We start from the raw sequence: 25,602 nt of genomic DNA on the forward strand, positions 1-25,602 counted from the left end.
TTAGAAGAGCATGCTTTGTCTTCTGTTCTTTCCATGTCCTGAGAAAAAAAGAAACAAAATATATGTTAAGAAGCTGAAGCAGCAAGCATTGCCTGGTGGTTATAATCATAAGACATTCTAGACATTATTTACAACAAATGCATAGGATAGTAGTCCTTTAAATTTTATGCCCCATCAGCATAATTCCCCATATGCTGTGAAGGAGAAAGAGTAAAATAAGGCACCCATATACAGTACATATAATTTAAGAAGCCATGATCACCAGCAACACAGATCCAGCATGTGAAGAAGCTAAATATTGTAAATAATTGTCTGTATTGTTCAAATGCAGATCACGTACCTGTCTCTGAATAGGAGGAATTTCGAAAACCAGGATCTTTTTGTAATTGGATATCCATAAGACTGAATATAGAGATATCTACAAAAAAAATAAAAATATATATATACACATATACACACACACAAAAACGGTGATTTTAATACCAAAAATGGTACCAATTTGATTGGTAATTTAACATGTCTACATAGAAGACATGTTAGCTGAAAATATTCATGCGTTTTGGTCTTACTTTCCGGCAAGCTGTGTATTTTTGTGCCAAGACTTCGGAAGTAAGCATGTTTCATGGCATCTTCTGCAGAAATCCTCTTTTTAGATTCGTACTGCAAATTACGAAAAAAAAGTTAAACCATTCGAAATTGTGATGTGCTTTTTCTTCCATGTGCTGCCAAAACAAACCACAATGTAGCTACACATCGGACCTAAAAAGTTAGGAGCCAGGATTTATTTATTTTTTTAAAACCAACAGTTGGTCAGGAGTGATCTGATCATCATCAGCCCACTTACTAAACTCACAGCATTTGACCTGGAAGCACCCTGGACTTTCAGGTCAGTGCTGTTTTAAAAAAAAAAAAAAATATTATTATTTATTTTTTACTCTTTCAATGCTGATGTTCCATTGGAGCACAGCATTGACTGATATTTAGTCCCCACAAGCTTGTGGGGACAAATGTTAACCCCTGCAATGCCACGAATGTGTCATACACAATTGTGGCACTGAAGGGGTTAACGCTGCACTGTCGCTCTCATGGAGCGATCAGGCAGCAGGGGGGGTGTTGTGTCAGGTCCCCACACTAATGTGGAGACCGAAGAACCCTCTCCCCCTGTCCCTGAAGCTGCCTCTGGCAGCTGGGACGCAATTGCTGGTCTATAGACCAGCCATTGCAGGGGGGAGTCTCTGATGACTGCTGTAGGCTTCCATGCCTACAGGAGTCAAAGGGCTTGTGGGGGCTCGTTTTTGTTGTTGCTGGTCTGCCTGGGCTTCCAGGCAGACCACCAGCAGCAGGTCCTCGTACAAAACGGGAATTAACCCCTAAAATGCCGCGATCACGACATTGAAGGGGGTTAACGCTGCACTTTGTGTGGGGACCCAATCAACACTCAGCCACCTTCCCTGAAGCTGCCTGTGGCAGCTGAAAACGCGATTGCTGGTTTTCCTGCAACCGCGTTTTCAGCCTACAGGATCACTCTGTGGGAGTGATCTCAGGCTCGGTGGCGGGCTCTGAGTGGCTGTGCTGTCTGCCCAGACTCCTGGGAAGACAGCAGCACCCCCGCGTGTACATTTTTTGTGGCTGTAACAGGCTGACAAACACCTAGGTGCCAGGACAAAATTCTGTCGCCATGGCGACCTGGGATTTGTCGAGCCCTGTAATACACGCATGCATGGGATAGGCAGTACAGCTGTCCTGAACAAAAAAACAAGCCAAGGCTTAAGGGCCAGATAAACGGTGCGGTTTCACAGGAGATAGAAGGTAATAAGGGAAACATAAGCTAGGCCAAATGGATTATATTTGCACATGAAAAGATTCCAGCCCTCCTATTGAACTAAAATTATGAGCCACAGCTAGAATCTTGCTGGGCACGAGATCGCTTAGCATCTTGGACAGGGTAGTAGAGCAACAACTGAAAAAGTATAGGCTACCATGACACTATTACATTCAAAATGGCCTCCAAGCCGTCTTACTCCATTGACACTCGCTTTGTGTTCACTGCATAAACATTACGAATTACAAATTCATCTAGCCTCCTTCTGCATGTATGTCTTAATATGTTCTATGCTGTTAATGTTGTATCCTCTCTTATTCTAATAGCCCTGCAGAATCTGCTGGTATTCTATGGGTGTAATCTCTTACCTGAAGAAACTTTGTTAATAGCTCGATTCCTTCAGAGTCTAACCTAAAAGAAATATGAGTGATTAGATGAATACATCATTGATACAAAACGGCTTACATTTGCTCTGAATGACTTAATACTGCGGATTTAATATTTCTCACAAAAATATTTTGCGTTTGATTTGAAGAAATCCTATCAATGCAGCTCCTGTTTTGCCAGCAGTACAATGCTTTCCAATGGTAGTTATTAGATTATAATAGTTATAATGATAGTTATTAGACGTGTTTGCAGAAAGTACGGTAAACACAGCAAGCGCACCGGCACAGAGAGGATCTCAAAAATGCGCACGCCATTAACATGCTTTACTCGTCACGTAGGCCTGCCGCTTTGTTACTGGGCAAGTTTGCATATGAGAAAACATATCTAAGAGCTTCCAGTAATTTGCTTAACACATATCATTAATAGGGTATTTAAACAGTGGTTACCCCATTAAACAGCCTCAAGACTATGCTTACTGGGGAAACATAGTGACACTCAACAGCGTCAACATACTAAACACTAAAGTCTACCCAACATACTAAACACTAAAGTCTACCCAACGTACTAAACACTAAAGTCTACCCAACGTACTAAACACTAAAGTCTACCCAACATACTAAACACTAAAGTCTACCCAACGTAAAGACTAAACACTAAATTCTTCCCATGAAGAAACTCCGTACACCACTGCAAAAAGCACAGGCGCTTGCTGTGCATAGATGATTTATCCCCTTGTCTGTGGGTAGACACGCTAGGGCACCGGGACATGCAGAAAAGAGGCGCTTGGCAGCAAAATATAGCGAGGGTTACATATAAGGTGTGATTTTAGTGCAAAGTGTGAAAAGTAGCAACCAGTAAAATACTTCAGATGGAGATACTCTTCATTATGGTGACAGGGCCACTGTCAAATTTCTTTAGGTAACGTGTATGAATGTCAAGTTTCGTTCTTATTTGACCCTGTATACATAAAGATGCATAAAACCTACTGACAGACTACGCCAGATTTAGCAAAACTTCTAGCTGCATAAAGAAAATGGTCTTAAATAACCCACCAGTGTACCACAGGCGGCAGAGGTTTCACGGTGACACATGTGAACTGAAAAAGGCTGTTTTGTTACCAGAGCATAACTTCATGTGTTACGAGATGCACAGAGTAGCAGAGCAATGCTGTTAACGTACAGAAATACATAAAGTCCAGCAGAGACATTGGATCACATGAAATCTACAAATGGGCCAATGCGTCACACATAAGACAGGTTTCTTTACTGGGCAATACAGCACAGCAGAACCCTGTCCTTCAGAGGGGACTCAATACCTTGGTGCGTGATTGATCAGAGGCTGAGGCTTGTATTTGGGAAAATTGTAGTTTCGGAATTCATCATTTGACAAAATGCCCGGCCATGTTTCCTCAGTTGCAGTGCCTAAATGAGACAAATAGGGAATATTGAACCAAGTTCTCTTTCCAATAGGGTAGTGGAGGTGGTAAGAAATGTTTAGAGCTGAAGTTGCCTATCTGCACTGTATAAAGCAGCTTATATTACCCATGTGGATGCAAAGAGACTTTACACAGCTGTGAGAGGTGATGTGTACATAATCAGCAGCAAGATAACAGCTAGTGGCTGCACATATCCTAAGGTCTGAGAGAGTAAGTCCTAGGTCAGCTAAGACCTTACGCTTGTTTACTACTTGACCAAGTTCCTTCCCAGACTGAAAGGTGTTAACATTAAAGGACTGAAGACCTGGAGCCACTACATGCACATCAAAATGCCTGTATGATATGGCAGACTAGACCACTAATAGTAAGGACAAGGCTGTAACGGGGTTCAATCCTGAATACATATACATACATATATGCAAATATACATACATATATGTCTATTTCTTATGTATAAAACATGCAACAGCACGTTTCTGTACCTCTGTACAACCGTGTCACTAGCTGGGTTCTGGCAGACCAGGTATACATGCAGACATGAAGCTCATGTAACAAGTGTTGTGCCCTGCATGGGGAGACTGCGCAACTGCAGAGGTAACCAACTTGTAAATCCCGATCACATCTACACTATTTACCTAGGAGTCTGAAAATTAAATGAAGCTCATCTTCCACCGTGGACCCAGGAAACAAAGGTCTTCCTGAAGCCATTTCAAAAAATATACAGCCAACACCCCTATTGGGGAGAGAGAAAAAAATGTTAACTCATATTTTAGAAGTTTGTGTGTTTTGACATTACAATGCCCTAAAGAATGTAAGCATTATGACAACCCAAATATTAGGAATTTCCTGGAGGAATAAACCAAACTACCAGTGAAATATTTATTCATAATATTTCATTGGTTTGCTACCCAAGAATCCATTTTCTTAATATTACTCGATAGACAAAGTAGCTGCCGCAGCAAAAAATGTATGCCATGCTGCTACCACTAGATGGCACTGTAGTATTGTGTGCCCTGTGAATACTTTCCTATTTCATACGCTTACAGCTCATTGGAAACACATTTTCACATCTACCAGTATTCACCATATAGTAATATTCTAGGAATCCCATTTTTTACTAACATATCGGAGGAGCGCTAGGCCCCTCCCTTTTGCTGGTACAAGTAAAATATACACACATGCATATAAGTTATATATGAATTATTTACCACATATCAATTTGCGTTGAGTATTCAGAAGAGCCCAGGAGGACATCTGGAGGCCTGTACCATAGTGTTACGACCTCATTCGAGTAGGTTTTTGTGGGAACCGACTTTGCTCTGGCCAAGCCTGAAAGGGAAAAGTAAACAGATTAACATGCTATATATAATTTCATAACAACACAAAACTGCTCTCGATGAAACAGGAAGAGCAGGAGTGGAGATCCAGGAGCACAGATTGCATATTCAAAGTGCTCCAGGGCAGGCATGAGCAAAGTTTTTAAGCTTGTTTTAAAAAGGAAATCTTTGCTTTGATGCAGGCGAGTATTAAACAGAGCAACTGCCAATGTGAAAAACGGAGCCAGCGGCTGCTGCAGCAGTGATGGACACATATATATATATATATTACTATGTACCAGTTCCTACCCAGTGCTGAAACTGTTGGCTATTAAACCTTCAAGCAAAACCTGAGATCAGACAGGAACTGGAGCGAAGAAACCTATGTTGACACAGATATCACTTTTTAGTTAGTAAAGGAACTAACATGTCCTGGTGTGAAAAAGCAGCCACTCCTTCGACTGTGATTATGCCACGTTCAACAGCAATAACTGCAATCAAGCATGTCCTGTAGTTACCGACCGTGCTGTGGAACAGCTATGCCATGCACACATACTTTATCTTGGTGATTTTTTTTTTTTATTATTATTATTTCAGATGATGCCACAATACCTCGATGGGGTCATGGTCTGGACATTTACTAGGCCTAATGTCTGCTTCCTAAACTATTGAATATGCTCACAATCTGCTTGAAAAAATGAATACAAAAGTGTAGATTCGTGTTTCTGTCATTGATTGTAAGATGTCCACGTTCTGATGCAGCAACATATCAATAAACAAGGATACTACTGCTGCAATGGGTTATTTTGATTTTTTTTCCAACATGGCAGGCAGTATTTACTTTTTGGCAAACAAAACAAGAGAGTATGTTACTCAAATGTTCCACTTCTGTGCCCATCTAGCATCGTTCTAGGATGCTTGAGGAACATCCAGGTGGTTTTTGGCAAACTCTTATGTTCTTGGAGAGCAACGGTTTAAAGTTTAAACCTAGCTCCTCCGCCATGAACCACGTTTGCCCATTGCTCCTCTGATGGTGGGCACTGACCTTGGCAGAGGAGAGAGAGGACTGCAGATACTCAGGGCAATAATTATTACACATATGAAGGCCGCATGTTTGACTAACCAGCACGTCAAACCAGAGTCATCCTGTTCTATCATATTGCCTAAACATTGCTACGGCCCACATTTGCAACAAAGCAGAAAGGCTACTGCAGATGTTAGAGTACTGTGTGATCCTGTAACGCAAAGGGCACATTTACAGTTATTTTACGGTGTAATTTTAGTCCACTCGACTGAAAAGAATTAGTGGAAAGGACAATACAAGATACAACATACTTCATTTCAGCAAATCACACTCAACGTCTGTCATTAGTATTATGTAACTGCAGCGTCTGACAGCAATTTAAAGCTGTCTGTGTCAAGCCCAATCACCTGTGATAATATCTATAGTTACAGTCCATTTCATCGTAATCTAAGCACCCTCACGCACTGTTGTGCATTAAAAATGTTTGTCCAAGGGCTTACTTTCTACATGAACTGCTCCGGAGTCTCGGATGATCCCAGATTAGAAGCAGATGACTGTCAAGACGAGTAAAGCCAAAAACTGTACAGAAGATATTTTTAACTTATTGTGGTTAGCCCCAATATTAAAAGATGAAGTACAAAAACGTATCAAATACTGGGCTACAAACGGGGGTGTTTTGTGTCTGTGTGGTGCAGTCTGTTAGCTAGAGTCAGAACTTACTCTAATCAGTCAATCAACATTGAAAAAGAAAATCTATTCTTCCAAATGTTACAGAAAAGAAGTAATACTAGCACAGATGGAGTGAAAGGGGAGAGGTGATATCTGCCGCTAGATTTATCTGCCTTCGTGCAAATAGAAGTCAAACATATCACTTGCAACTAAAAAACAATGTACACCAGCTTTACCTCTCTTGCCTATAGCTATATAAACATATTAATTTAAGACATACTGCCCAATGAACTGAAATGCGAGTCCCCCATACATACCAAAATCAGCTAGTTTCAATTCCCCTTTCTCGTTGATGAGCAGATTTTGTGGCTTCAAGTCCCTGTGAAGTACTTTTCGCTTGTGACAGTATGCCAGGCCCCGCAGAATCTGATACAAAAATATCTAAAACAGAACACAGGAAAATTATACGAAATAAAGCAAAAAAAATCAACATGTAAAAACAAAAACCCTCCAGGAGATGCGCTCCAACTGTGGCGGCATTAATGCATGGGGGGGTTAATAAGCGAAGGGAAAATGGTAATTATTACCGAAAAGGATTTATCAGGGCATTTGAAGGGGCCAGTGCTGTCCAACACGTAAGATACACCACGTTTCAATACCAGTGCTGTGACCGATACCCTTTTCATTTTTTTAAATGATTATGACAAATTGGAATCCTGCCCTGAGTAAAACATTAAAGAAGGCTAAAACCCCAAAAAAGATACCACTTAATAAAGCAAGGGCACTGTCAAGGGCACTCGGGCAAACATACGCACTTTGATGCACGTGACCGCTTTACATTTTCGGCAGAATCTCCCCACGTGTTTGCTTCTTTCCTCTTACCTCCAGGGCTCCTAAGCGAGCAGATGACATGTTCAACTGAACATACCTGCCGGCTAGCCAAGGCACGCAAGTAGTATACTTACTACCAGCCAACTCCAGCTCTGGATTCTGCAAGAGTTCCAGGGGGTCCAAAGAGACCATCCCTCACATCCGCACACTTACTGACCAAAAGTGGCACAGAATCAGGAAAGCTTGCTGGGTCTGTATGGGACACTAAGCTTTGTAGCATCTTGGCACCTACCTTTACATTGTGTATACTCATGATATTCCCACAGTCATCCATATACTGCTTTAAATCTTTATCCTTGGGGGAACAAAAAAAGAACATTGATGAGTACCCAAGCTTCTGTAGGTATATTTCAACCACTCTGGCTATTAAATACTTGACTTAATCGCAGAATACAATCTGGGCTGCAGCTCTTGTTGAGGATGATGGGAGTTTAAGGAGTGTGAGAGCCGCAGAGCTGTGATCTACTGGGGAAGTGATATTAAAGGTCTATTATCGGCATGTGTCCCAGGGAGTCAGCAGCACAATATACTTCACAACCATCTAAGTGCTGACCAGAGGTACTTCAGGTTGTGAAGGAATACCAATAACTACAAAAAAAGTCCAGTGCAGTGTTTCAGTGATTTCAGTTTTTGCACATGGATGCTCTTATGATCGTCACCTTGGTGGGTCTATTTGCTAACAGTAAGGGGTAATCTGAATTTATTATGCGACCAGATAAAAAAAAATAAAAAAGCGTGAGGACGAAGAAAAGATTTATACAGAGTGAAATTCTCACTCATCTGATCTCACGTGAGCTTATCAGGCAATAAAAGTGCCAAGTGCTGGAATTTTGTCAAATTAACGGCTTTTTGCCTGTTAATTAACAAAAATAAATCCAATCATTACATGTTAACGTGGACTTGGGAGCGGGGTGGAAACATTCTTAAAAAGACTCTCTCCTCCCCAGCAACAGCCAATTCTCTTTACATAATCCGCCTGGGTATTGGAAAAGTGTGTCAAAGCCACCGGTCTGTCGGGTTAGTCGATTCTGTCCCCTCACTAGTGCCGTGCATACGGGGCACATTAACAATTTAATGCCTTGTTTATGTAAGACGCTTTCCAATCGTAGCAGCAAAGACTTGTTTGAAGATGAATATGAAGACAAGCAGCATTCATAACCAATCACTAAACTAGGATAAAGGGAATGAATTGTTGTAAGAGTGTATTATCCATCACTGCAGTCATCAGGTACATACCAGATATTCAAACACCAGCGTGAGCGACTTGTCCGTGTGTACAATGTCATGCAAAGTGACAATGTTTGCATGCTTCAGGTCCTTTAATAGCGATACTGCAGAAAAGCAGATAAGACAAATTAATCTCCGACATAGGCTTTCAACGAACACTTATCACATTACACATTCACACTTCCTTTTGTTAAGCACCTAATCCAGCTTTATCTTCCCGCAGAGGGGGGATTTGGAAGCGGGGCGGCAGATGCTCCACGCAGACCACTGCTGAAGCATGAAACCATGGCCTGGTATATAAACGTTAACCGCAGAGACGGCACAAACATCAACTGAGAAACAGACTATACTGGTCAAATCCGGAAACCAAAGTGTGACTTTTTAATATTTAGCTACATTAACCGTTTTCACCGGATTTTAAACATAATTCAATTTACTACATAAAATACTGCTATCGCTTTCAGATCCATGATACCTATTCCTCCCGCTGTCCTAAAAAAAACCAACAAAAAAAAAACCATCGACAAACATGTCAAGTATGAGGTTGTGCGACACACGTGAAGGGTTACCTTCTCTGATAGCTGTGCACGGGGCTCCTTCTTCATGCTCCAAACGGATTTCTTTCAGCGCTACAAGGTTCTCCGTTAATTTACTTCTTCCTTTAAACACCGTCGCATAAGTGCCCTGTAAAAAAAACCAAAACACATTCACACCGATTAGTGTATAAACACGGTAGATCCCATTAATAGCAGCCGCTGTATAGGGTTCTCCTACACTCCTACGACCTGTACATTGTATGTGTCATCACAACTTTGTCATGCAAGTACTGGTTTTACGAAAAAGGTTCTGGGTAAAGAAAATATCTATTTCAATGAAACATTTACAGCACTTGATACCTAGTTTAAGATGATCCCTCTCTACTTAGGAACATCCTACAGAAACACAAATGGAATATAGAATGGAAAATACCTCTCCAAGCTTTTCCAACTTGACGTACGTTTCCATTTTCCCAAAGCCAATTTCTGACTGTTTAGGAGAAGAAAATAGCGCAAGTTACATGGCGGTATAGATATTACAGCAGTGTTTCCCACACAGTTGCTTGGCCCGAAATATGTTTCAAAAGACTAGTAATTGGCTTTCATATGATAGAGTAAAAAAATATTTTGGACTCTTTGTAACACTGGGAGACTTTTTTTGATGAAGAATCAAACAAGTTCATATTCCATCCACCTTCCCTTGACCAAGTACGGTATAGTAGCGATGTGAACTCTTGCTCTGCATATACTATTCTTGTAACAGTAATGGCATATATACATACCATATATATAAATAACTTGCTTTATAAGCAAGTTAATGTTTTAAGTGTGTTCTTCCAAAAATCCTGTTACACCGAGGATTATACTGGGCCATTGGGGTGAATGCTGTCTAGTTACGGCATTTGTGGTGTAGGCCAACCAGGTTCATTTTACCAGGTTGGCCTAGACAGACCATAAGGTAGGTATGGGCTACCAGTTACAGCCCGCTAGCAATAACCAATCGTAATGATCTAACAGAAGAACATTAATATAGGCCACTTTCCCCACTAGAGTTGGCAGGTACAGGTGGAGGCAGGTACCTCCAGACAGGGGACAGGGCTGCTGACACGTTATTCAATGGAAAAGGACACCTAAGATCAAGTGTGCCTAGTCCTTAAACTACATTAGCAAGCCGCCCACTTCACAAGCCACTTGTAAAACCCCGGTAGCATGAAAGACATCTTTACACGCTAATGACATAAGAGCATAGAATGAGGTAATGAAGCATGTCGATTAATATGCTGACAATGTATTAGATAAAGTAGCAAAAACTGAAAGGGGGGGGGAATTTGATGCCGTTTCACCCCAAAACCCAAATGCCCCATGTTAAGCTGGGGGATCAAACCATTAATTTCATTTAGCTGCAACAAATATCTGTTACATACATCTATTGAGAATTATGAACCAACACTTCCAGCAAGAAATAGCCACAAACTGACATTAGAATTCTAGATTTAGCCATTTGTTTTTTTTTTTTTCTGGAAGGTTCCGCTAATCCCTATATGTTCTCACCAATGATGCCCTTCTCGATCTCCTACTCATGGGTTGATCAAAGGGAGGGCTGTTGATTTGTAGCTTTTCTAAATATCCATCTGGTATCCTAATGTCTGCTGGAAGTGACAGCCGTTTATTCAAGTCCTAGAGAAAAAACAAAACATTCATAGATTAGCATAATAAAACATTAGATTTATGATGGATACTGTATTTTTATTTTTTTTGTTATGCACACCTCATTACACCATAACAGAAATCACTTACCCGTTTCTACACTGCGGTTATAAGGCAGTTTGTTGCACTAAACAAATAATAAAAATATTGTGAAGAAAGCTTTTTAGTTTGCGTACCTTTGGTAAGTGCTGTTCAACCTTTCCACAGTGAATGAGCCATATGAAATAAACTACTATGTAACAGGGTATAATCGGGGTGTTCAGGGACAGTTTAACACCTCAGTCTTTCCAAATCAGACACAATAAAGTACTTTTTACTTCAAACATGCATTCTTTAAAATGTAGAAGAATTAAAATAAAACAAAAAGCATTTGCAAAGTGGATGGGTCCGCTAAGCTCCCCTATGCATTTAAGTGCATATGATGGATGGAGCGTCCCTTTAAACTCATGGCTGAAACGGCTGGGCTCTGATTTCTTCGCACAATAATCCGCGCCTGCAGATGGAAAGCAGAGATGCTCTTTTCCACGTGCAGACCTTGGAGAAAGCCTAAGCCGTGTATTAAAGCGCACAAAATACTTTGATACAGATCTTGAATTAGCCTGGCATCTGCTGCACCCGTTCAATCCGCTGCATATAAACCTCAAGCAGAGACTTCTACTGTGCCAGGTGTTACAAGCGTTACGCGGGCATACAGACGATAGAATACATATTCTACAACAAAATAGAAAATGTATGATTGGAGTGACATTTATTTAGTATTCTACTGTATTACACCACTGATTGCATGCAGATTTCCTCTATGGCGGATTGGGGAGGGGAGATGTATTTTCTCCATACTGACACCGGCACCCCAGTTAACCTGCACGACCCCCTCCATCACCCTTAATTGGGGATCACCATTTCCCAGCACTGCGCTCGTACACGGCAGAGAGCTGCAGGGGTACGTCAAACATTCAGACGCATGTTTCACATGTCACAACGCATCTGGGAATATCCAAAACAGAGGGAACCGTTGTTCTCCCAGGCAGGAGAATGCCGGCTCAAATACACATTTAACGGTCAACAGGCTGAATAATACCGATTTACATGCTAAACACGAGTTCTATACCATCCGCTCCAATCACAGGCTTCTCCAATATGTATGTACATCGAAGAGACAATTTGTCAGCCGCAAGGACTTTAAATGACTCATTATACCGAGGATCCCTATAGGAAATATTAACTGTACCTGCGCTGAACATTACACATATACCCATAAAACTGAAATTGGATTATAAGAAACCCTGATTTTCTGAAGAGGTTTAAGGTATGTGGCTGCCGTGACATAATGTTTATTTAATAATGGTTTAAAGTGAAGGCAGCCGAGAGAAAAAAACCTGAACGAAATGCCCTTAGCTTCTTCTGGCAGCACTGTATTATAGGAAGACGAGCATGAAATAGATCTTGATTGTTATGAAATATGAGCAAAGACAAAATGAGATCATGACCCAATTAGAGAAGCACTTGAAAGACAAACGATGTTCCAGCAGGGAGCGGTGTTTTTCCAAGGAGGCATTGCACAGCCTGAGCCAGGAATCACCCAATATATATATACACACATATATACATATATATATATATACACATATATATATATACACACATATATATATATATATATATATATATATATATATATATACACACACACACAGGCACGGCAGAAGCCGTTTCATTAAGGTCGTCCATGCTGTATTAACTACTCTTAGCTATACATCAGGGAGTTTTTACATACACTACAGCTAATAAGGTATGCGATATATATGATGCCATTCAGTTGGAACAGAAGGGCTACTAAACAAATGATCGAAAGACCAAAATTTTCACCTAGCCTCTAGGGCGGGGGTAGAAAGAGTACGCATCGGAGCGTGGGTTTACTCTGCTCTGGGGTAAACGGATAGCCCGCACCTCTAAACAGCTCTATAATGCGCAGTCTGAAAACCCGCTGTAAATCAAACGCACAAAAGCCATCTGTTAGGGGGAAAAAAAAAAATATGTTTTAAATAAAACTCTAAGGATCTTTAAATATTTGTCCTTCACAGGCGCAGGTTCCCCAAACATTAAGTAAAAAATGTACACAGTTCCTTCAAATGTTTATTGTAGGGTCACAAACCCCCAAAACAGCCCACTGAACCGTCTCCCGTACACTAGCTTATCCTCCTAAAGGGGTTGATGCAAGAAAAACAGACATACCTCGCAGCTTGCAAACTATTTCAATGTATATTTGAAAACCGCAAATACAGAATCAGTATCAGCGCTTTGGAGATAGCTCCAAAAGCGGGGGCGCTGGCACATGTTTTCACCCCTGGGGAGGCCAGGCCAATTTGTGTAGGTGACAGTACATGATAGATTACAGAGGAGGCACACACGGTTAAATCTCATAATTGGGCTAATTAAAAACATTTAAATAAAGTATATTCTGAGAGGATAGCACAAGTTTGAGATACCTTTCCCAATGATACACTTTTTTTTAATCTATACATTTTAACCCGTAAGCACCATTATTTGGAATTATTTAGGTAAGACAAGTGGGTCTTCCCTGCTGTAAACACTATATGGTGGTAAGAAACTTAAAATGACTGTAACACTCCATTATTAAACAAGGTATATCTGATGACACATAAGGAACCGGAGAATTATTAGGCATCTTTCAGAATCTGACACACAGCAAGCCGAGTTAAGCCGTGCACACAAAGCTTTCCCAATACATTATCTCAACATTCACGGTTTATAAAGAACTAGGCCAAGCAACCATTTGAAGTGGGAATAAATCCACAGTGTCATTGACAATGGGAGATCCTCATTAATTCATATAAAAGGGAGAATTGTGCTAATTAACCTCTTCTAAAAGGTGCTGGAATGGACAGAGATGTACTCACAAGTGCAGAAGTCACATGCAAACATCAGGACATCATTGTGCTACTCATATTCTCTTTCATATATATACACACACACATATATATATACACATACATCCATTTAGTTCAGGCAGCTGAATCCCAAACCATACATTGACACCACAACCACGCAGGAGTACTACAATTCTCCATACATCAGACAGCGTTTTACCAGCTCGTGTCACAAGTATGACACCCCCTGCCCTGGATCTACGCTCAGAAGAACTCCCATTTTACTTTAGAGATTTTGTGCACTCCATGGACACCGACATTTTACAAACATACATGCTACAGGGTGCTGCTGCTACTCCCATTCTTTCCAATTGGGGCTCGCCGCCATTGGCTGTAACTTGAGTGCTACCGAGCATGTGCGGGAAGTATGCTTCCTTCTTACACTTCCTGCTTTCCATAGAGGCAAATGAGTTAAACGAAATAGAAGTCTTAATTTCCAGCTCATTCGTGTGCAGTAAAAAATGTGTAAATATACTGTTAGACATGCACGCTACCTCCATTGAAATCCGCCGATGCATTCGATTCCGTAGGCATACACCTGTTGGTGACTGAACTTCGTCTGATGAGGTCCCAGATGCTTGGTCACTTTCACCATCTGATCCCATTTTAAGGTTTTCGTGTACTATATCTGAAACAGAAGCATTGCTAAAATTATCTATGCCAAATTGCAATAACTGATCAATTTACCAGTCCAGAAAAGCCAACAAGATACATTACTCCATTGTGCTCAATGGCAAATATAGACCACAAACTCCCCTTGAACACTCATTTGACAAAATGGTCTGGTCCTCTTGCACCCATTTCGTTACTTTAGTATGTATAGTTAAAAGTCATGTTACAGCTGGCCTTAAAGAACAGGGGAGGAGCGAGGCGGCTCTGCATAGCATTTTCATGACATAAGCCACTTGACCCGATTCCTGCTGATTTGGCCAGGATGCTAACCGCATAGGAGAGTCATACTTGGGTGAACCCTGAAACTAGCCAAGAGATGGGTACATTTGTAGACAGCACATACAGGTCAAAAACAAACAGGGCATCATTTTTTTTCAAGGGGAGAAAGTGCGAGTGATGCGAACTACAAAGTTTTGTAGTTAAGAGGCACCAAAAGTCTCTAATACATGTGCAGACAAATGCATTTACTGGAATAATGTTTCTATCAGCGCATGTGGATCTATGTACACAATGCATTCCGTTGTTACACAATGCACACACTCCGTGAATTGTGCCAAACGCAGCCCACTCTCTATGCCACGCACGCTGTGAGCTTTTAACTTGGATAATGGATATCGATGTGAACACAATGCATAGAGCATTTCTGTTAAATGACCCGTTATCCTGTTTGCATGACTGTGGCACTTCACACAGAAATGCCGTAGACAATAGTTACCTGCCAAAAACGGTACAAAAGAAATCCAAAAGCAGTTTTCCTACGGATCTGTGATTTAAAAATCATAATCCAATTGATGTTTTAGCTACATCCAGGATCTCCTCCAACACGGGTGGCCCTGTCAATAACTAAGTAATTGATCACACGTGAAGATCCTGGAGAGGACCGAGGTTGGAAACCTATGCTCCACAGGTGTCATTTTAAAACAGGTTTATCCAGCTCAGGTCTTCCCAGTAAACACAATGTGCAATCACGTGAAAGGTTAGAGAGAACGCAGATAGTGCTGTCAAACTGAACGTAGGTTAACACAGACACAAGCGCAGAGCCGTTATCACGCATTGGCCGCTCTTATGAACCTGGGGTGGATTTTTATGGACTTTGTTTCTCTCTTTCTTCTCTGACACAAGATCAAAGTGTGAAAGCGTGTCAGTAAAAGAGAGGGAGGATTTTAACAACTCTCTCTCTTCGGACTGAAGGACCAGAGGAGAGGCTGTCACTGTGCTGCTGAACGTGACTACAGCCTTTTGCGGAAGCACCTGGATAAGGCAGCTGACACCGGGGAGAAGCGGATAAAGAAAGAAGAAAAGAAGCGGAACCGCGGAAAAGGAAACGGTCGGCGGAGAAGGAAGGGTGACAGAGCGTGAGAGATCATGCGAGTGACAAGCTGCTAGGCTTAGTCGGCGGGGCTATGGATCTGAGGTCTCAAAAATTTTTTAAAAAAAGTACCTCTATTATAAGGTTGTTTTTTTTCAGATTATTTCTTTCTGGAAAAAAACCTTGTCTTACAAATCGAGCAAATACAGTAGTAAAGGAATTATTTCCCATTGTCCTTCTGGCCATTCTAATCAGGACATATAGATGCAAAATACCCTCTAATGGAGACCTATAGGCCCTAAAGAAATCCATTGTGTGACTGCTGCTACAAAGAGGAAAGCCACAAACCCTTTCAACAGCTGATAAAGAAAGGCATAGCCATCACAAAACAAGAAACAATTCATCATTTTCCAGCGAATGTCATATGTACTCTGGGAGGCAGTGTTCCATTTTTTGCACAATTTTGGCACTGAAGCTTGAAATTAAATAGCTCATTAGAATAACGACATACAAGGCACTACATTAAGACAAAATCACAATTGACTTGTTCTCTTAGGGTAATGAGGTACTGAAATGGTATGAATACCACAACAGCAAAAAGACTACATGTACACCAAAAACACTGCATATGGGGTCTGTTATCTATGATACCATGTGGTGCGAAAATGTCCACACACAGAGGGAGCTTTCCACTGCAGCTTCTCCTAAAGTTGCTTAAATTATTATTTTTAACTTTTGATGTTTGTTAAAGTACATAGAATATTGTCCCTGTCACACTGAACATAATCATTAGGGACACCTTCCCCAAAAAAAAAAAAAAAAAAAAAAAAAAAAAAAAAAAAAAAAAAAAAAAAAAATCGATGAATGCTTATACACTGCCCAGAAAAAAAACTCTCAATGTGACCGATCATGCCTCATGTCTACTTTGTAAGCAGGTGCCATCGCTGATACGAAGAAAGTCTTCAGTAAGAACAGCCATTTCTTTAAGTTCCAATGCTTTATTTTCCATGTCAAGTTTTCAAGATGGAAAGTGTCAGCTTTGCTTACATCTTCGTATATAAAGGCATTGTTTAGTCTCATTGGTACAGCAATCCAAGCAGCCGGGCATCAGAGTATGACAAATCTACTGATGTGTACCAGATAATGTTAGCTCAACGGCTTGTATAAACAGTCAATTACTAGCATGTTACTCCCAAAACACACTTAATTAATGTGTCTATGCTAAGTGACTAAAAGCATGCAAATGACGCTAGTGCAATAAGAGCTTCTCTAATTCAACAAAAATGAAAGAAGCTTTAAGATCGCAGTACCATAAAAGCTTTGCATCTAAGGATAATTTGAAGCAAGACATGCCAGTAAGATGCTTCAGTCATCGGGAAAAGGGCCACTGTAATAAAGGGTAAACGAGTCTGCCTCTTTTACATAGGAGAATGTATGGAAGTGTTTTTCAATGGATACGATTGCCTGGCCTTCACAGTCATACTTTTTATAGTTCAGCACTCCAAAAAACAATGTTAAAGGTCGCATAATAGAGAGACCTATAAGGTAAACTCACCTGAGAGCACATGACCAAAAGTATTGGGACACCCCTCCTAATTATTGAGTTTAGCCATTTCAGTCACACCCATTGCTAACAGGTATCAATATGCAACCATCTCCTTGGCAAACATTGGCAGTAGAATGGGTCATACCGAAGAGCTCAGGAACTCTGTAGCATCGCTTACTACGGAGTTCCAAAGAGCCTCTGAAGTAGCAGTGAAACGTGTTCTTTGGACTATCGGGAGGTCTGATAGACAAATCTAGGTTTGGCAGATGCACCACCTACCTCGATGCAGTGCCTACAGTAACATTTGGTGGAGGAGGGCTTTTTTCAGTGTTTAAAACTCAATATTAATGCCCATGGTTTTGGAAAGAGATTTAACAAGCTCATATACATGCGATGATGAAGTGTCCACACACTATTGTATGTCAAATTAACACAGATATACTCATAATCCACCTTGTTCTAGGTCTACAGAAAATATCAGTTCAAAGAAAAAGCTGAAATAAGTATGAATCTAATAAACCCTTTCGCTAAGAGGCAGGAATATCAATTGTTCCCAATGAATCCTTTCTGAATTTTAAAAATTTACTCCTGTACTTCTTATGTATGGGTAAAATGAGGAGACATTCCTTGTGTTAAACATTTTAAAGGCATCCTCTTCGCTTGCTCTTCTGGCTTTTGTTGATTTCCGAGTGGCACTCACAACAAATTACAAACATGAAGGAAGAATCAATAACAAACTCAAAGTTTTCGCTAACATATCACTTGGGTTTGTACTGCTCACTGAAAGTTATTTTATTACTAAAAGAGGACCACTTCAGTCTAGAGCGCTCAATAAACAAGGACAGCTGCAGCTAGAACAAGAAAATAAACCCACTTTAAGAAGATTCTTCAAAACAGAATAAAGGATATGTCTCACTGCTATGCCCACAACACACTAAAGTTGCAGCTTTTATATTCATAATATTAAAGCTAATAGATATAACACCCTGCAACAAAAGAACATTATTAAAATGTACCAAATTTATGACCTCTGATGTCGCCAAAACCTAAATTGCACCCGCAATGGCAGTGGCTGTACAAATTCAGAAGCACATATGCAAGTTCCAGGGCTCCTGGGATTTTATACATATAATAGAAATTACTACAATTGCCTTAAATTTGCTTTAAAATTATTTGCTATAGGTTGTTGGTGGGACAGTAAAGATGATGATGAACACTATAGCAGTTCTATTTATCGCACATAGAGATGAAACAGCTCAAGGTCTGCTGCTTGCTGGGAGGGAACCCTTCCAGTGTTTCACTTCACACTTAATCTGTGAATGATGACGTTTTGTTGGAAACCTCTCATTTCTTCTTCTTTGCTACCAATACTACTTTTTGGATGGATGTGATGATGGAAGAAAAAAAATAGCTGTGTGTAATGGGCTAGATGACTGGTCATCCATCAACTCCAAAATGTGGCTTCACAAATCAGAACTGGAATTTTCACCTCTTAGCCAGTATAACCAAGATCCACAGCATCTTAAGACAGCATGTTGGCTTATATCAGATATTTAGCAGATGAGAAGAATTGTAAAGGATGCTTAAAGGGTATCTATTTAAGAGACATGAATTGGGGGGTATTAATAGATTCACTGCACCTAGCGTTACACGGCAAAGTCAAGCGGCACAAATTCCTTTTCTACTTTATATTTCCTCAAACTGAAGAACCCACCAGTTCAAATGAGTATTTGACTTTTTGCTTCATTCTAGTCAAACTTACGTAATTGTAGAGACTTGGAAAGTGTACAGTTTTTACATTGTCGGCTGAATGCCTTGCAGAGCAGTCTGAATTCACTGCGTATGCAGAACCATCCAGCACTGCAGATCTGCTGAGTACAGAAACGCAGCAGCTTGGCAGTAATTGTTTAAGTAAACTTAATGCTTTGTGTCTGAGTAAAGCAGGAACCTGCTAATGTCGCCGCATGTTCACATGTATGGGCAGCCATAAAAGCTGGTATAAATAAGCACAATTTAAATGAAAGCATCATCAGGTATTGATAGGGTGCATTATGAGACTTCATAACTTTGTTAGTAAGAACATAAGTCTGCCTGATTAAACACCAGTGAAGCAAGGTGTGATTTGTAAGGTTCTTTCCAATCCATCACATGGCCACAAGTATTCTCTATTCTGGAATGCCATTTGGACTCAGGTCTTTAAAGGGGAAAGGTGAACACACAACTTTGGCATAATTATCACTACTAATGGTTTGTGTGTTTACACCATTCATTGGCTTGCAAAACTTGAAAAGAATCTCCTTATGAAGCTATCTTACGCCAGTGGCCAATTTACCCAGTGACACACATTAAAGGATTGGGCAAGATAGAGAAATACACTACCCAAATAACATTCCATGAAACAAAGGTGCCGTGAATCACTGAAAATGTATAGAATTATAGGTAAAACACTTCTCTGTACTTACCAAAAGTCCTCTACAGATGAAATCCTCTAAACACACGCTAGTCACGACTTGCATAAAACGTTCAGTAACTCTTCTAGAGCTCACAGGTTAACGCTTGAGAAATATTACTGGTGTGTATCGCTAATGCTACCTATCGTGCAAACAGCTTGATACACAATGTAGTTTTTCGTACAGATCTGTGATGAGCTCTTCTTCTCAGGCAGTATCTTGTACTCTAATGAGCTTGAATATGTTTATGCTACATTACCGGTGTTGTCTTGGTGTGTAAAAAGTGTATACTATCATACGGATAATCCAACGTCCAGACAACAAATACGTTTCTCAGTCTCAATGTATACAGTAATTGGACCCATATATATATATTTCCAGGAGTCCTGAACTCTGAACTTCTACCCATCGACAAGCTAAGCGTCCGGGTTAAAACCACACACGTTACCCATCAAACAACACACACTCGTGGGTCTTAGTGGAAATCCAAATAAATAATTTTATAATAAGTACCACAACCTGTTCCTTTGCCAAGATGAGTTGTACTTGATGAGGTTTAAATGTGCCTTTAACTGAATAAGAGAATAAGGATAATTACCTAGTCTGCTCCCATTCCTAGGCATTGCCATGAAAGAACCGAGGCTTCCACCTATAACACTGTGCGGTCTTCTCAGTGGGGGCTTCTTGAAGGATCCTGTGTATTGGTGGAGGAAGGAGTGCATACTGTGAGACGTTGGAGGCCTGCCATTCTTCACAATTGGTTCTACCAATCCCAAGGGCCAACAATTTCATCCCATCAGAAAAGGAAAGATTGGAAGAGAAGCAAAAGACCCAAGAGAAAAAAAAGAAAAAGAAAAAGAAAAGAAAAAGGGCATTACTATATGCACAATCATAAGTGTAAAGATACAAATATTACAAAGCCCCCAAATTACCGTACAGCATGCAGAAATATACACGACAATGAACCAGTGACCGACATTTGATCTATACTGATAAACAGAACTACAACTTAAATGGCCCAAGTTCCACTTTGCTCTAAAGGAAACATCAAACAAGATATGTTCCACATTTGAACAACCCTAACCAAGTCAGACACAGTCAGTGGTTCATTATCTTTAGATTAAACGAAAGGGGGCTCCTTTCTAATTCGGCACCCAATAGAATGTATAGCATCGCAGAGAAAATAATCATTTGAAGCAACACATTTAAGAAACAGAATAAGGATATTCAGTTAGCCACTGAAAGTGTTCCCTAGGCACCAATACACAAGCATTATAACAAACGCGCAAGGGATGGTGCCAGCGCCCTGGTAACATGAATAAGATCACATTAAGACAGGCAAACAGAGCCAAATACATTAGATCTCTGCTTTTTTGCTTTTTTTTTTATAGCGAGCACCTATTCGGTCCTATTGGGGGCAGGACTCTAACCCAACATCTGGGTATTCATAGCATACGTAACAGCTTGCTAATATTACTGGAATGCTGAACACCGTATTGGCGCTATATCATTTAGGATAACATCTTTCGTAGGGTTCACTCTACATACACTTGCAGCGATGGAAGAATCACCACTCCCAAACATGCTTTAGCACATGAACCTAGCGTTCACACAGTGATTACAAATAAAATAATGAAGCTGCTTTGCAGTATTGCTTGAAATCTAGCCTGAACCTCTATTGCTTTAAGGGGTTTTGAAAACTGCCCCGGGGTATAGTCTGTACACATACTAAAGTCATTACACCATCTCCAAGATTTACAGGAATCTATCAGCTTGCACTCTCTTTCTTACAGGAGAAGACTTTATTTTCTCTTTCAGCATAGGTACAGTGCTGTATACATTAATGAAGGTTAGCATTGATAAATGTGAATCTTATTTTGTTCCAATTAACTATATCTGTAGACCAGGAGGATGCCATTGCTGCAAGTCATGTGATATTCCGGGAGACGTCACCTGCCCACTCACCACACTGAGCTGATGCTTTATGGTAATGCTAAAAGCCTGTTTTACCACAGACTTTCATTAGTCAGATCACCCGGCTAGATGATTTACAAAGTGTCATTGTATTGTTTATCGCAAGGGGTTATACGATAAGGAGTCTGGGTGTTACATTTGGCCTATAGTAACAGAGCCAGAACGTATACAAAATGACCAACATACAGCTGCCTGTAAACATTATGCAAAAACTTAAAAAATATATACATATATTTTTAATCTAGTAACTAAAATAAATGGTCTTTGGAAAATATGTTTTATTTGTGCTTTGTGACGGTTCTTGGTGCTTTAATAGTTCTGCTCATTTTGTATCATAGAGAGGTGGAAGGCTTGCGGGCCTTTCGAGGGTGGAGACAGATCCCATCAGAAAACAATATGGAGATGCAAAGTGCCCCTCTATGGTACCTTTATATGGCTTGTGTTAGCAAAGCCTACACAGTTCTAGGCTCCTAACCCACCAGGCCTCTTAAAGTAAGTCCATCAGTTAACATGCCTTTAAACGATGTGCAGAACTGAGAAGTGTATTGTGGATTATCTAGGAAATGTATCAGAGAGTGTCATATGCCAATATTAAAATCCATACAGGAATAATAGTGATCACTAATCAGAGGCAGTCTTCGCAGTAGTTTATTCGCTATATTAAGGCGAGGTGTAGAAAGTCGAAATAAAGACCCAGCTATAACTTCCACAAGGCGTGCTGTAAACCAAGGGCTCCAGGTTCAACCAGATTTTCCCATCACTCAGCTGGGCTGTTTTTCCCATCTTGGCAAATCAAAAGTTTATTAAATACTCAAGGGAGTGACAGAAGGCATGTTTTTTGGCCAGCTGTACTGTTATACATCAATTTCCTATGGGTCAGGAATATGGAGTGTAGGTTAACTGGATCATAAACGGACAGACTTGTTCAATGGCTGAATTCTACCAACCATGGGCTATACGGGCCAATTCTCCACAATTGTGAAGCAGCCTGGTTTATCTAATTGCTATCTTCTATGGATCCAAATAAGATAGTACTGTAGAAAGGGTTTATAGGATTTCTCCTTGATGAATGCATGTTATGTCTTACAACGATTCCCACCAACACTACCAGGACATGCTCTAATGTGTGCATTGGGTGGATGTCTCAAAGTCAGCACTGTGGTAACCTTATCAAGCTAATGTTGGAAGTTCAGAAGTACACAGAGTTGCTTAGGATGTACATTCAGGACTCAGTGATAGGAGTCACCACTACACAGTGTATCTGTCATGAAAACAGTATCTGTAGATAGCTGTAGATTTCAAAATGTAATGTAAAAAAGCTGCTTTCTGTAAAACTGCTCAGTCTGACAAACAATCAATACTGCTTGATTTGCTAAAGACGCTGCTGTTTTAAGACTATAATTGTTCAGTTCCTTTCAAGCTGGGACCCAAGACATTTCTCCTCACATTTAATAGGTTTACAAGCACCATATACATTTTTTTTTTATTTTTTTTTTTTACAGAAATTTAGTCCTTTCAACCAGTGATCATGTAAGTATAGAAATGGAACACTAACAAAATGGGAATGTGCTTTCCTTTACAAAAAGGAAAGACGACATGGAGAAACCAAACAAAATATCAACATCGGCACCAAAGCAAGTGGACCAGTCAAACAGATACATGCCCATTCTCCCAGACTACCTTCTGTCCTGCCCCAGAATGCTGTACATGTGGTAGGTGCAGGAACACTGCCACCAGCCATATTTGTGTATCTCAATGAATTTGTACCTACACATTTACCGGCCAAGTATTGGTGAAAAATGTAGCACCTACAGAACGAGACCTTGTCAATTTCTCCATGGCGGGTGCGCTCTGAAGGTCTTAAGTGACCCATCTAAAAAAGAAAATTGCGCCAGCGGCACAGATACGTTACAGAACACAGTCACGGAACTGCGGGATCCGAGACAAAATGCACTTTTGTTCACATCTGTATCTATTGACGCTACATCTTGTTTGGATTATCAAAGGCATTTTCTTAATACATCACTATAGAGAAGCATGAACATTACCAGGGAACAGCTCTCCCTGATACACTGACACTGGCATTGAACGTCATTCAGCCGTGTTCATTAAAATTATAAAACGTTGGCTGAAACATAACATTCCTTTGCTATCCTCTCATTTGAAAGTTGGCAAGCGAGCAGGGAGACTCATTCTGTCACTCTGAATCTCGCCAGTGCAAATGCTCCTTTTCAATTCACAAAGAAAGATCTGTATGTCATTATAATCGGAACAGCCTTGGCAAAAAGCTACAGTTATTCTAAAACATGGGAGGAATACCAAGAATTTTCAATAACTGCTAATCTAGGTTAACAAACAACTAAGCCTCCAGAGAAAAGAAATGTCCAATGTCTGGGTTGATTGGAAGTTACAAATCCTTCCATCAACAATATATGTTGGGTTTTATTAACAGATGAGAAAATCTGTGTTGAATAGCAGATGCATGTTTACAAAAGTACAAGGTCTGGTATAGTATGGGCGGAAAGAAGGCGACTGCTACCACAAATTGCCAGTTACACAGCCAGTCTAAATGAGCATATGTAAAGAGAATTCAAAACATAGGTCCTGGGAATGCAAACATTTACGGAGGTCTACCAACCTGTACAGAATGCTTTGTTGTTGGGTTGTGCACTTCTCTATTTTTGTGTATCTTTTGTGCTGTGCATATTTGCAGGTTCCGGCCAAACCTGAGGGGTGAGAATCCCCCCACCTGCCACACAGGTTCCTCATTAATGGTGTCCAGAGAAGGCTTTAAATAGCTTGAGAGTCTCATATGGGTTAAAATACAATGCAGTCCCACTGATTCAGCTTCTTGGTAAGCTATATAACCATTTAAAATGATAGGACTCGCCAAACTTGGGGTACTTTGACGTAGTGGTGGGCTAAGCAATTTATGGCCATACAATGTGATGACATCTTCAATAGTTATGCCTCAGATAGACTAATTATATTTGTTGGCTATGCGTTGAATTCTTGCTTTTTGTTTCGTTTCACTTGTTTTCATACAAAGTAAAGGTGAACTCAGGTCACACGTCTAGAATTAGTGGTGCAGCATGTACTAGATATTGTGCTTTGCTAAAGAACTCCTGTTATCGTCTACAATAGTTTGTCATTTAACACGTAAGGGTTCACCAATATTCCTCTTGTGCATTTGTTCTCCTTGCCCACACTCCAGCTGAAGACATCCGGTATACTTAGGGCCAGCTCTAATACCGGCTCTCACAAGAGATGCGGGGGTCTGCAGCACACAGTACATGCATTGACAGCATTCTCGTTTATCTAACTTATTATCATCTCCTATTTATATAGCGCCAACAATTTACACAGCACTTAAATGGTACTGAAGTCCTGCCACAGCGAAGGGGTGGAAGTTTGGTCCCTTGATGGGAACCAACCACTAAAAAGTTAATTACACATGTTAATATGAAATTTTACATAGCACAGGGTTACGATCCTTCTGCCTTATTGATCTACTTTAACTAAAAAGATGACCACTTGCATGCAGGTTTGAGTTGGATCTCAAACTCACCATTGTCTTTGCTGCTGTTTTCCTCGATGGTCATTTGCTCTGCAAGCTCCGATAGGGATTCATCTATGGTCTGACTGCCCCGCAACGTGAGCGAGAGTCTTCTCTTAAACTTCTTCATGTT

The 25,602-nt window shown here is 40.4% G+C and overlaps 1 protein-coding gene across 2 annotated transcripts; it reads right to left on the minus strand.

The window, feature by feature from the left end:
- Positions 1-25,602, minus strand: LOC149299752 (cyclin-dependent kinase 17-like). Of its 2 annotated transcripts, none has more exons than XM_089486064.1 (16): positions 25,482-25,602; positions 20,538-20,702; positions 14,457-14,590; positions 10,859-10,984; positions 9,741-9,797; positions 9,341-9,455; positions 8,781-8,875; positions 7,777-7,839; positions 6,971-7,094; positions 4,853-4,973; positions 4,280-4,377; positions 3,525-3,630; positions 2,191-2,233; positions 570-660; positions 341-418; positions 1-38 (listed from the first exon to the last, which is right to left on the minus strand). In XM_089486064.1, exons 1-16 carry the CDS (start codon positions 25,597-25,599, stop codon positions 1-3), a joined length of 1,572 nt encoding a protein of 523 aa, XP_089342190.1. In that variant the 5' UTR covers positions 25,600-25,602. The 2 variants fall into 2 exon arrangements, with proteins under 2 accessions (XP_089342190.1, XP_089342189.1); XM_089486063.1 differs by having other exon boundaries at positions 20,538-20,633; positions 25,482-25,599.

The sequence above is a fragment of the Sceloporus occidentalis genome, unplaced genomic scaffold (genome assembly GCF_023333645.1).
Source record: "Sceloporus occidentalis isolate IW3139 unplaced genomic scaffold, rSceOcc1.0.p SCAF_28, whole genome shotgun sequence".
Classification (NCBI taxonomy): Eukaryota; Metazoa; Chordata; class Lepidosauria; order Squamata; family Phrynosomatidae; genus Sceloporus; species Sceloporus occidentalis.

Coding starts and splice junctions, on each gene's coding strand:
- LOC149299752 (XM_089486064.1), bottom strand. CDS start 25,599: ATGAAGAAGTTTAAGAGAAGACTCTCGCTCACGTTGCGGGGCAGTCAG. Junction 8,876..9,340: donor GTGCACAGCTATCAGAGAAG/GTAACCCTTCAC, acceptor GCTTTTCTGCAG/TATCGCTATTAAAGGACCTG. Junction 4,378..4,852: donor TCAACGCAAATTGATATGTG/GTAAATAATTCA, acceptor TCTCCCCAATAG/GGGTGTTGGCTGTATATTTT.